The 12,775-nt window shown below is 38.0% G+C and overlaps 1 protein-coding gene across 3 annotated transcripts in view; it reads left to right on the top strand.

Moving 5' to 3' along the window:
• The first annotated feature begins 6,653 nt into the window (after positions 1–6,653).
• The window catches only part of LOC139969979 (uncharacterized), a 99,846-nt gene continuing 93,724 nt past the window's right edge, over positions 6,654–12,775 (top strand). Inside the window, exons 1-3 of one of the 3 annotated variants that reach the window (XM_071975475.1) lie at positions 6,654–6,805; positions 10,695–10,797; positions 12,488–12,601. In XM_071975475.1, the coding sequence (XP_071831576.1) occupies positions 12,577–12,601 (25 nt within the window). In that variant the 5' untranslated portion in view covers positions 6,654–6,805; positions 10,695–10,797; positions 12,488–12,576. Of the gene's footprint in view, positions 6,806–10,694; positions 10,798–12,483; positions 12,602–12,775 lie in introns of all 3 variants that reach the window. The other 2 variants (XM_071975474.1, XM_071975476.1) reach the window with 2 other exon arrangements.

Raw genomic sequence — 12,775 nt, 5'->3', positions numbered from 1 at the left:
CGACACAGTTAATTTATTGGTGTACAAATATTAAAACCTGTTATAATGGCTTTTACAAAACTTCGTTGAAGGAACAGAAAAATAGCAGATATTTCCGAGATCAGGTATATCGAAACCGAACACTTCACTCATAGGCGTAGGTCCCGTAGGAGGCGGGGGCTGCAGCCCCCCCCCCCCCCAATTGTTTTCCCATTTTTTTCGGGCACCTACTGAAAGAAAAATGAATAGCTTAAAATTATCTCCTTGGTAATTTAAATAAAGTTCTAAGCTTGGCCGATATTACTACTGTAAAAGAGAGTTTTGACATAAATGGATCTGTATGCTTTTTCTCCATCTACATAAGTGTAGTGCATCCCACAGGGAGCCATGTGTTGGTTGCACATCTGTCCCTTTCGGCGTTCGTTGCTGTACCCATTGTCACATTATCATTACAACGAACATGAAACAAATATTACGCTCTTTAGAAATGTAGAGTTTATTGCTGAAGATGTCGCTTTTTAAGAAGTAATTGAGGTAATTATATGTATATTATATTTAAGCTTTTGCTCATGTTAGTATAGGGACGTATAAGTGAGTTTGTGACTCACAAATTGTATTTTAGTTTGTACAACGTGGACCTATTCTCAGCGTGGGTTAGCCTATCGTGATATTGTGTATAAGGCCTAGGTTTATTGTTTCGAGAATGCATCACGATGGTATTCAAGTTCATTTTGAGTATTTTCAAGGGCTTAGTAAGTTCTGTACTCTTAAAAATATGTTATTATAAGTTCACATGCCTTGTTATTGTTGTATTCGAGGGAATCGTGTTATTCGTGTGTTTCATTGTCTAGGCTAAGCGTGCCTTACGGTGAATTACTAAGTGTGTATAAAGTATTTTCGTACTATATTCCGATAGAGCGCCCTCTCATAACAAACAAGATGGCTGCGCCCATGTTATCGTTGAATATATGTGTACGTAATTGGCGAGCCACCTAAGTGAGCTTGAGTAACATGATCTAATTATTCATTAAGGTATTTTCTTTCTATATTCACCACTTTATGTGTTATCCAGCACTGATTAAGATTAAATTCACCTCTGTTGATATTGGTTTTGGACAAAATGTCTCTCGCTGCTGTGGTAACCACAATTAGTTGTTAAAAGATGTACTCTGTAATAAGTTACACGTTCTGTGTACTGGGAACTGGTTGAGATGTAATTGACTAGATAAGTTGTGTTATTGTTTTATAAGTGTAATGCTCTGCCCATAAATGGACAGAGAGATTGGAAGGCAGACGTGCCCAGATTTAAATGTCGCGATCTCATCATTACTACTATTATGTGTTAAGTCTAGTGGTGCTCCCAGTTCTACCCTTGTCATTGTAGCTATTCAGACAGTGTGGAAACCAGCCTAATTGGGTCACAGAGAGTAGAGTTAGTCTGGTACACAATTTTAAGTGACTTTATTCTATCTTTATTCTATATTATTTATCTGGCTCCTACGCCTTTGACTACACACATTGACAGTTTTTGAGGCTGTTCATCGTGGAACATGCATTTCAATGCTCATTGATATGATGTTATATCTGCTCTTTGCTTTACAAATTCGAACAGGCGTGTAGCCAGTAATTGCCAAGGGAGGGCGAAGCCTGTAGGCAAACTATGAGTTGGCGCGAAGCGTACAAGAAAAATTTTGGCCGAAAATGCCTCCCAAATCGCTGGAAATGACATTTCCCACTTCCCAGGCCTTGTAAGTTGCATCTAAGTGTAACCCCTCCTTTCCTTCGGTAAAGGTAATTAGGACAATGAGTCAGCAATATGTGAATCAAGTGAGCCTAGGCTTCAAGACAGGATAAAATTGTCTCCATGTCCGAATGGTTCAATGCTGATATTCAAAACAACTGCTGAGTCAGTTCTACACAGGTTTACAATGAGAGACACAAAACACAAATAAATGTACCATGAACTACGTATATTTTCAATCCTCCAATCGTGGGAAATGGGGACGTTATAAGGCTACTGTATCAATGGCACAAAACAATAAAAAGTATCTACATTACAAAATATGTCAACTTGACCACACTCTTAGATATTAACTCTTAAATAAGCATACTTGCAGTTACATAACATACTGGTTACGGTGGTTCTGAACACTGTACATCAAGATGCAGCACAGGTGGTAAAAACAATAATAACAATAGTAAGGTTACAGTGTGCACTGTACTATACACTGAACATTTAGAACTTAGAAAACTTAAACTTATTGTCTATGGCCATGACAAAGGTTACAATAAATGGAATACTAAAACTTATCTGGTTTTACGCTGGTGCTGTCGCTAACTGCTCGCTTTCTTGCTTCAACGTGGAAAGTTCATTTTCGCGAATTAAGGTTCCGGTGTTCATCAGTGTGCTCCATAATAGACTTGGTAATATACTGCAGTCCAGCGATTTACAAAACGGTATGACAATTTAACAAAATAGTTAGGGTTATAGTGACGTCTACAGCTCGGTGGTAGCATCCGGTTCCTTAGGTAAATACAAAGTACAGGTAGGCTCCAAGAACAGCAGTTAAGTAAAATATGAAAAGTCCATGGTAACCATCTCGGCAAGATCCAGAACAGTGGCCACAAAGATACTAATATGACATTCTCATCATAATTTAAGAATATAACTTTACATGATGAACATCTTCAAAACTCCCTATTTATACAACACTTTTTCCTTTAATAAAAATATTATAAGTACAATAGCAAGAGAAGTCTTGCTCTCTCCAGGTGAAGAATCGAACTCTAACTACAACAAGATACAATGTTACCAGAACTATGTGACAACAACTCTAGGCCACATGGCTTCCCCTCATCTTATTGGTTACTTCTAGCAAAGATCCCGTTGACCAACTAATATGATGACCAATCAGTAATTACATGATGGATTAGTCCTTATAAATATTCATGTCACCATGTGCCTTCCCTTCCCCAGCACTGGGCTATTTTGTAACCCTTTCCCACCATACACTGTGACTCTAAATACTATTGTCCCAGGTATAAACCACAAGCGCTACTGTCTAGCAGGCTCAGTTTATCTCAGGAGAGATAAGCAGCAAAGATACATACAAAAAGGCTTTGTGAAAGTAAAATAACCATCACTAATCTGCAATATACTCAGCAGAGGCAGGAAGTATCTGTTTACTCTTTTTAATTAAAACTATCTACACTATGGACAGAAACTGCTTCTACTAGCAAGTGAAAACAACAAACCCACTGTGTCATTCATGACACCAGGGTTACATAAGCATTGTCTATTTTGAAATTACTAGCGATGTCATAAAGAAAATTTGCTCGGGGGGGGGGCGGTCGCCCCTTCCCGAAATGCGTTATGTTCCCCGACGACTCGGTCGAGTTCAAGTACATTAGTGAGAGAGGAAAAACGGAAACGTCAAAAATGGAGTTGTCGGGGTAAGGGGTAGGGTGAGGCGCACACCCCCTCCGTAATCCTTGATCTGTCACTGGCTACCCTGTGTATATAATAGGGATCTTTCTCTTCCGAGGTCTTGGCTATCTTCTACTCCCTCCTTTTCTCCTTTTTCTCTCTTTTTTTTTCTTTTCCCTTCCTCTCCTCCTTTTCTTTTTTCCCCTCCTTTTCCCTTTTTTCTTCTCTTTTTTTCTCTCCTCTTTTCCTTACCCGGGGGACGCGCGCCCCCAACGCCCCCCTGGATACGCACCTGCATACTATCTATGCGTAGCGCCACTATGGGTTGGCGCGAAGCGTAAAAGAAAATGTGTGCCCAAATGCCTAACAGATCGCTGGAAATGGCACTTCCCAGGCCTTGTAAGTTGCATCTTTGCATTTTCTACTTTGAAATTACTAGCGATATCATAAAAATATGCGCCCTGTTTTCCCCCTCCCCCCCCCCCCCTTGGTAACGCGTCTGCGGTTAGAAATCTTGCAGGAAACGTACAGGCCAAATGGAAACCCAGTGCATCGATGTGGATCATATATATGTGTGTACGTACTTACACTCATACACAAGAGATGTAGAGATATCATGATAATCATGAGTGACAACTTGCTGTACGGTCACAGAAACGACCACGAAGTGTCATTTACCTAATGCAGCATGTGTTGGATAAAGGTTTTAGCCGCTGCCTAGTATAATTTGGATAAATATCTCACGCATTAGTTTCTATTTATACTGAAGCCCCCAAAAAACTATGCCACCAAATATTGGGGGGATATTAGATACTATATCCCCCACCTAAAATATTGGGGGACATGTGTCCCCCCCCCCCCCCCCTTCACCCCCATGATCGCCGCCCATGGCTTTCGATGAATAACTTTTGCTGTTTCACATAAAGGCAGAAAAAAACAATGATGACAACTGAAAATATGCCAAAACAAGCATTACCTTAGCCTCCTTAGATCATTGTAGCTCTTTTCTTCTGACTATGGTTACATTTTCGAGCGGATAAACACTATACTATACGCTAATTGTGGTGTGGTACCTTTATGGAAAGCTATCGCTTCCAATTAACAAGTATGCTAACGGGTCATTCCATGCCAAATCAACAAGCAAAATTTGATTTCGACACCCACCGTCTCAGATTTTCACCAAATTCGGTGTGGAGTTTCATAATATAAAGATAAGAATCCACGCCAAATTTTAGCTGAAAATATCAATCGGTTCGTGAGATATCGGCTTTCAAAAATTGGTGAAATTGACCCCAAAAATCCAAAATGGCGGCCATTTTGAATTGACCTAAATTAATACCCCCGGACTTTTTCTTCAATAACTTCTCTTCTGAGTAAGCTACAGACATGAAACTTGGGATTATAGTAATTTAAAGCCTGGAGATCCTCAATATGGACATTAATTTAATGTAGGAGGGTAATAAAGGTAAAGTATGGGGATTTTGAATTTTAATGAATGAAAATAAATTGCGAAAACTTTATTTTCACACCTTCTCATACACATGAAAAATTTTCAATGTGGGACAGCATCTATGAATCTGAAATTTGGCACATTGATAAAGCATACAACAAAAAACTGTTATGCAAAAAATTGTGATGGTACTCTCTCTCTAAATGGAAATATTTTTTTCTGAAGTTGGAGAAAAATGTCGCAAATTTTCACAAATTTTGGCTGAAATTGCTGATATTAACCATATTTTTAAATACTGAAGTCAAAAGTTTGTGTTTTATTTTTATCTATGTACCTTTATGCCACTTTAAGCTGCTCATCTGATCATTAAGAAACTGTCAAAAAGATGTTTTAACTTATTCTTTGCATCATAACTATACATGTCTTACTAGTTATGTATTGAAAACCAAGAAAAACCCTTTTAATTTTGACCAACTCTGACCTTGAAATGCCCAAAATAGCCCAAAATATTGGTAAATTGTGATTTTTGAGGGCGCTGTTCTCATGCATCGTTGGGCATATGACCCAGAGAAGGCACTTTATTGGGAGTCCTTATGCTAGTGTACCACCCTCTTATTTGTTAAGCACCTGTATGCTAAAGCTAAGAAGTTGTTGTCTTTTGAACTACTCAAATCGGCTTGTGCAAGCATTTTCATACACATGAAATGCATGATTTTCGCAATTTTCGAGTCGTAAATTTGAATAGATAAAAATAAAACACAAACTTTTGACTTCAGTATTTAAAAATATGGTTAATACACTCCTGGAATATGGTGTTTAAAGAAATATTGAAATTTACCCACAGGCCCAAATTGGACCCCCAATTAGGGCCAGAAGTGAGATTTCTTAAGTTTGAGGGCGCTGTTCGTAAAACGTACGACCCGCTTGACCTTCTTTTGGCACTTTTCCTGTACAACTGGCACTGAACAGGGATCCTATGCAAATTAAATCTCAAACACGCCTTTGTTTGTGAATATAAAGTACCCTCAAAGTAGGGCCATATTAGGCCCCTATCTCATTTTCTGCCATTTTAATTACTTGTTACAAAATATTGGGACCGTAAATTTTCCTTAAAATTAGCTAAACTAGAAGAGTGGTCACATGTCTTCCACAATATCTGCAAATTCAGACATAAAATATTGTTACCTATGCCGAAGGCGTATTGTACATAACGAATATCAGCAATTTCAGCCAAAATTTGTGAAAATTTGTGACATTTTTCTCCAACTTCAGAAAAAAATATTTCCATTTAGAGAGAGAGTACCATCACAATTTTTTGCATAACAGTTCTTTATTATATGCTTTATCAATGTGCCAAATTTCAGATTCATAGATGCTGTCCCACATTGAAAATTTTTAATATGTATGAGAAGGTGTGAAAGTAAATTTTTCGCAATTTTTTTTCACTCATTAAAATTCAAAATCCCTTTAACTTACCTTTATTACCCTCCTACATTAAATTAATGTCCATATTGAGGATCTCCAGGCTTTAAATTACTATAATCCCAAGTTTCATGTCTGTAGCTTACTCAGAAGAGAAGTTATTGAAGAAAAAGTCCGGGGGTATTAATTTAGGTCAATTCAAAATGGCCGCCATTTTGGATTTTTGGGGTCAATTTCACCAATTTTTGAAAGCCGATATCTCACGAACCAATTGATATTTTCAGCTAAAATTTGGCGTGGATTCTTATCTTTATATTATGAAACTCCACACCGAATTTGGTGAAAATCTGAGACGGTGGGTGTCGGGCCCTTGTTGAGTTGGCATGGAATGACCCTAACTTCAAATCGAAACATGGCCGTCAACTTAGATAACGCAAGAATGGGTGTGGTTATTCGTGAACTGTGACTGACCGTCTCAAGACGTCATTCCTTCTGAAATTGACAAAAGAGGTATTCCAGTCAAGTAGGTAATAAACTAATCAGGGAATCTTTGTTTGGTGTGATTTCAGAATTGATTTTAGTCTCATACTCGCAAGCATAGAGGTACTGCGATTAAATTGTTTAGAGCCTTTACTTTCATCCGCAGGATGTACCAATTTTGCACGCTAAACTAAGAATTGCCATTCAAAGTTGTCTTCTGTAAATCGGTCTTTCATTTTTAATTTGTCAGATAAAGATCGTTTCTATCCGGAAATAGTAATCTGAAGACCATTGTGTAAGGCCAAACTTAGCCGCCAAAAATACAATGTAATATGTCACGCGATGTAGCCCAAGCCAGGAATCCCGTAATAGTAGTACTAATACTATTAGTAGGCTACAGTAGTACTACAGTAGTAGTATCGTCAATGCATACATTTCGCGCACACAACTACTATGTTACAATGTAACTTCCAAATTTAAGTGACACTGATACAGTGATAGCAATGCAGTGATGATATTCCCCAGTACCATAAAATAAGACATAATTAGTGAAGTTGTAGTAGCAGTGGGCTGAATTCAATAGTTATGCTGCAGATAATGACCCCATCACTGATGGCACTAGCCCTTCCATTAATTTCCTAACTTGTTTCTGTGTCAGTTTCCTCCCCTAAAAAACATTACTTTCCGCCCCTAAATCTTAAGTTTTAGGGGAGGAAACTAACGTTTTTCAGGGGAGGAAACAAACATTTCTCAGGAGCGGAATGAGGGAAGGCATATTGACTAGACTAAGTGGAAAGAGTTAAATTAGGTAGTGAAATAACTGAAGTAAATATTTATGTGATTTAGGAGATTTTAGTGAAAGAAGATAAAATATTTTCAAGGGACTTGGGGGCAATGTGTCAAGAATTTTTTTTTGGTAATGAAAGAATATCTAGTAACTGATTAAGGGAGGAAAGTATTGTTTTTAGGGGAGGAACCGAGGAAGGCATATCTAGGCTGTGGTAAGAGTAAAAGCTGGTAGGTATGGAATGCATTGTTGAAAGTATTAAATATATATAAGGCCTAGGTGGTTTGGTCTGAGTTCTATCAATATCAGCTTGGTAGGCCTGCATATTATTGATATTTTTCCCTGTAATTAGAATTTGGCAGAGGAAGAATTTTGTGGAAGGCTGTGATTAGATGGTTTAGTATTTTTTTCTGATAAGTGAGTATTAAAATACTGTAGTTTCCAGTCACTTGAACAATGGTACAAGAATTTAGGGATTCTTGTACACAATACTTATCATTAAAAAAATGCTTGGAGTGGAAAATAAAAAGGTGAGTTTCTTTTTCTTACTAGCATTCCTTGTGTTTAAGGCATAGGAAGAAGAAACCTGGAACACATTAACAAGGAAACGCTTAATAATTGTTTTCCCCATGAGGACAGACGAGGAGTAAGTTTCTGAAAAATGCCAGATCTGTCTGCAGCTGACTATGGCTGTCGAAATGGTTGTTCTGTGTCCATGTTCAAAACAGGCCTTGAGGAGTCTTGCATTCGCTCCCCAACCTGTATCAAACCCTTCCCAGTACTGTTGTACTCGAGACTGCATTGTCCTGTGCCTGTTTTGGACCCTCCTCAGTTTCCTTCCGACCAGCAACAAAGGTTGCTTCTCTGTGTACGGTTGTAACAGTTTCATAAAATGGTACCTTCTTTCCTGTGATTTGGTTTGAGAACAGGTACTGTAGCAGTGTTATCCTGAAATCCAATGTGTAAATATTAATTCATATACATAAAAGACAATCAGAAACTACCATCATGACCAGTAATAGAAGTGATATATTAATTTAAAATAACATGATTGATGAGACATACCTTCAAAATCTTTGTTGGTGCGGATGGCTCCATCCCACAATGATTACCATACACCTTTAAAACAGAAACTCAATTGATCTTCTCATTACCACATTGAATATCACGCATGTAAATTAACCCATGTTCTCATGTCCTATGCACACAATCCAGCCTTTTCACAAGCACTTTATATTTTTCCGATCAAAGGACAGTTACACAAATAAGGTACCAAGTCACATTTCCTAGATTCCTTCATACATTACTGACACAAGTTTCTTCAGCTTACTATACAAACAAAATATGCAGTCAGAGCCTCCCTTGAAAAAAGGTATGTTAGTTTCCTTAACCGAACGCGTTATCTTTCAACCCTTAACGTGACATTTCTCCTATTTCTCAACATTTATTTCACTTACTATGTCATCTATTCTTTCCAAATGTTAGTTTTCTCCCCTGATGCTGACGGGGGATTTCATGCTTATATTCATTACCAGATAGATCTGTACTGAAAGCCCATGCCTGTTTTTAAATGACATCCATTAAAGGAACATGTTAGTGATAAATGGGATCCAGTCCTTCCGGTCATATCAGTTTAGGTTCCTTGCCATTTGCAAAGCAAGGAACCTATGCATTCAACTCGGCGTGTGTGTGTGTGTATGTGACGCTTGACTTGTGTACATGATATCTCAATAAGGAAATGATGTATCATGACCAAACTTGGTGGGTGGATAGCCCATAGTGAGAGGAAGAACCAAATGTCCATCGATGTTGGCAGTTATGCTATTGTAATCCAATAGTCGACCTGCATTTGGGCGACCTTTGACCTCCATTGACCTGTATTAGTTTCTTTTAAGTTGACTATTTGAATTTTTTGGCCATATCCTGATCTAAATTGTACATAAGTTGACTCCTCTGCAACCTTCGTGTGCAAAGTTATTAGAGATCAAGGTTTCATTTGGTTTCGTTAAAATTCTTAATAAGAACAGTTACAGTAGGATGATTCTGTGAGTTCTGTAAAAAAAAACCAACTCTTGCTCCTATCAGTCACCTGGTCCTCAACAGGACCAACAGTTGATTTGTGATATATTTTGGCAATATTGTGTGTGTACAGTACATCGGACCACATACCAATGTTAGAACAGTGCTGCTTCCTTGTAAATATTCCTCACAAGCAAGGAGCAATAAATACTCCGTAGTGCCCTTGGGCTCCTGTTTGTCTTTCAATCGCCCTAAGCCTTGTCCTGTGCTGAATGTTAGTTTCTGTGATAGAGTGGTTGAAATGTTGGCCCGTCCTGCCAGAAAATTTAAGTCTAACACTGACTTATGTCGAGAAGTGACGTCAGTGCGGCACATTAGTCAGAATCGATCAGATCTCACTCTTAGCTTGGCCATGAGACAATACACAGGAATGTGAACAGACTGTGCGTATAGATGTGCACACAAAAGATCTCACTCTAAGCTTGGCCTTGATACAGTACACTGGAATGTGTACAGACTTTGCGTATGGCTGTGATTCAAAACTTTGTTATTTCAGAACAACATAATTATGAAGAAAACCTAGTTAGGGAATTCTAGAATGTTTTACATCTTCAAACAATTGCTAACTTTTAACTTCACTGGGAATTTTTCATCTCAATTGCTATTTTACTCTCAGACATGTTACCTTTCCTCGCTGCAATGTAGCTTTCCAATGATAGTGTCTCTGCAGCTCCTGAAACGATGTGTCGCGATGACATTACAGTCGCCCATCGGTCTCCACTGTTCAAAATATATTAGACGAAGTAGGCATGACAATAACATTTCCCTTCTCCTGTATCATAAGATAGAAAATCCCCGAACTACAGTTGGACTGTCACTATGAAAAAAAAAAAAATACTGTATGGAGTTTTTTACATAGGCTGCCAAAAAATTCCTTTAAGGAAAACATACGTTGTACAGTATGCGTACATTTGGTATTGGGAATGTTTCTGTACTAAATTCGTTTTTTCTATGATCACCGTTATGATGATTTTAGGCAAGTGTACTGAACATGGAATTGCACCTTCTTTAAACGGCACACAATGAAAGAAACTGTCTATATTGTTGAAGTTTTTTTTTTTTTACACAAGGCTATTTACGGGAATTTTCTTAACAAATTGACAGCTGGACAAACCTGCAGATGAACTCATAACTACACAATCAAGGACTAGATGAAGACATGAAGGGCAACTCGTAAGTCAGTTTCAGACCATTTACTTTTCTCTTTAGGTTCCACAAAATGGCAGTTTAACATAAGATTAACCATTTTTGACTTCCTTAACTCTCTTGTAAGAGATATTCCGGTGGATAGATATTACTGCTTTATATATTAAATTATCTGCGCTTACAAGTATAAAAAGCCTGTGTATATTTTCCATGCTTGTAACACCTAGCAAAGAGTTTGACATCATAGGGGTATTGGGCTGAAATTGTCTTGATATCTAATTTTCATGTACTGTAAAATCCTTGCACCTTCTAGGAATAAAATATTCTTTCCCAGCACATGTTTGGTTTCGATGATAATCGTAACCTTTGTAGTCATGCCGGCAGATGAGTGTGTGTGAAACCTTACTTGGAAACAGGATATCTCTAGAATAGAAGTTTGGACCAATATCATATTCGGTGTGTAAAAGTACCAACTTGAGTAGAAAAAGCCTACTACCTTTAGAGGTCAAATGTCATTAGGGGTCAAGCTGTGAAACCTTGTAATGACGATATCTCCAGAAGGGAAGCTTGGACCAATCTCATATTTAGTATGTAGTTGTGTCACATTGAGTTCAAGATATCTATGGATTTTTGTGGAGGTCAAAGGTTGGGGTCACCATGGGTCAAATTGTGAACATCGTAAACTCGATATTTCAAGAAGGGAAGCTTGGACCAACCTCTTATAAAGTATGTAGTTAGTTCAACAATCCTTTTGTTTTTTACGGAGTTCAAATGTCACGAGTGGTCAACTTGTAGAAACCTTGTTTTATAATCTATTGTACAGTATATCCCACAGTGCAGCCTATGATATTACATGTGTGTTACGCCCCATTAATAGGAGAGGCTGTTGGCAATTGGAAATTAGCTATTAAAGGGCATCCGTAGATATGAATCAAGAAGTTTTGACCAAATCTCCATTGACTTAAGTGTGTCGGTAACTTACTGTACGTTGCTGCATACATGCCTGTGCACAAAGGTGTGTAATGAAACGTTGTACTGTTTGTACATGTGCTTAATGTGTTGGAATGATATCAATTTGAATAATCTATATGTTACTGTACCTTTGCTACTGTACCATTGTTAACTTTTCCGGCGTATTTTTGCAATTGTCAAGATTCAGTGCCAAATAAAAACTTTAGGTTTGGATGTAGTAATGTTGGGGAAATGACCAGGCGCTGTATACGAAAATTAACTATTGCCTGGTTTGATGTTTTAGAGGCAAATCAGACGCAAAATCTTGGGGACCTGGGAGGGGGCTTAACATATGACTGATGCATGTTTAATGTACGGCTTGTGCAGTAGGTGTACCACATAGAGTGGAAGAAGCCAGTTGTCTTTGGTAGCGATCAATCTCTATGTTGAATACAAGAAAAGTTTTCATCTCGGTCTTCAGGTGCCAATGTGAATATTGTGTTGTTATATGATCTCAATGCTTTTTGCTTATATTGAGGTATGCTGTTCATCATGGTCATACCCTACAGCCTAGTGTGTCACATTCATATAAGATTATTGATGTAGCATCATTGAAACCACACTGAAGGTTTGCTGTCTGGTTATTAATAAAACATTGAACCATCCATATGCAACAACAACACAATGTAGTATACATTTTGAAAGTAAACAGAATAATGTACAGTATTTATTTAGATTCCCTATTTTTCTCATATTTTTAAGAAAGAAAAACAGATTCACGGAAACGATGGGCAGGAGCTGTTCTGACACGACCCCTTCACGCTTTGTAGACTGTCTGAAGTAAATGACGTGACAATGGAGCTGACTCCTGATCTTCAAGGTAGATGCCTTAATCTTTGACTTTGTCATTTGTGCATCTTTACTTCCTTTCGGTAAAACATGTAGCCCCCCTCCCCCCGCTCTGTCTTCTTAATAACAAATAGAACAGTAACAAAACTGTATTATCAGTAACGAATAAACAATTAAGATTTACGTGTTCCCATGTGTGTCACTA

Source organism: Apostichopus japonicus, chromosome 7, assembly GCF_037975245.1.
Source record: "Apostichopus japonicus isolate 1M-3 chromosome 7, ASM3797524v1, whole genome shotgun sequence".
Lineage (NCBI taxonomy): Eukaryota > Metazoa > Echinodermata > Holothuroidea > Aspidochirotida > Stichopodidae > Apostichopus > Apostichopus japonicus.
Note: the sequence above shows the minus strand (reverse complement) of the source record. Positions and strands in the feature narration are given on the sequence as shown.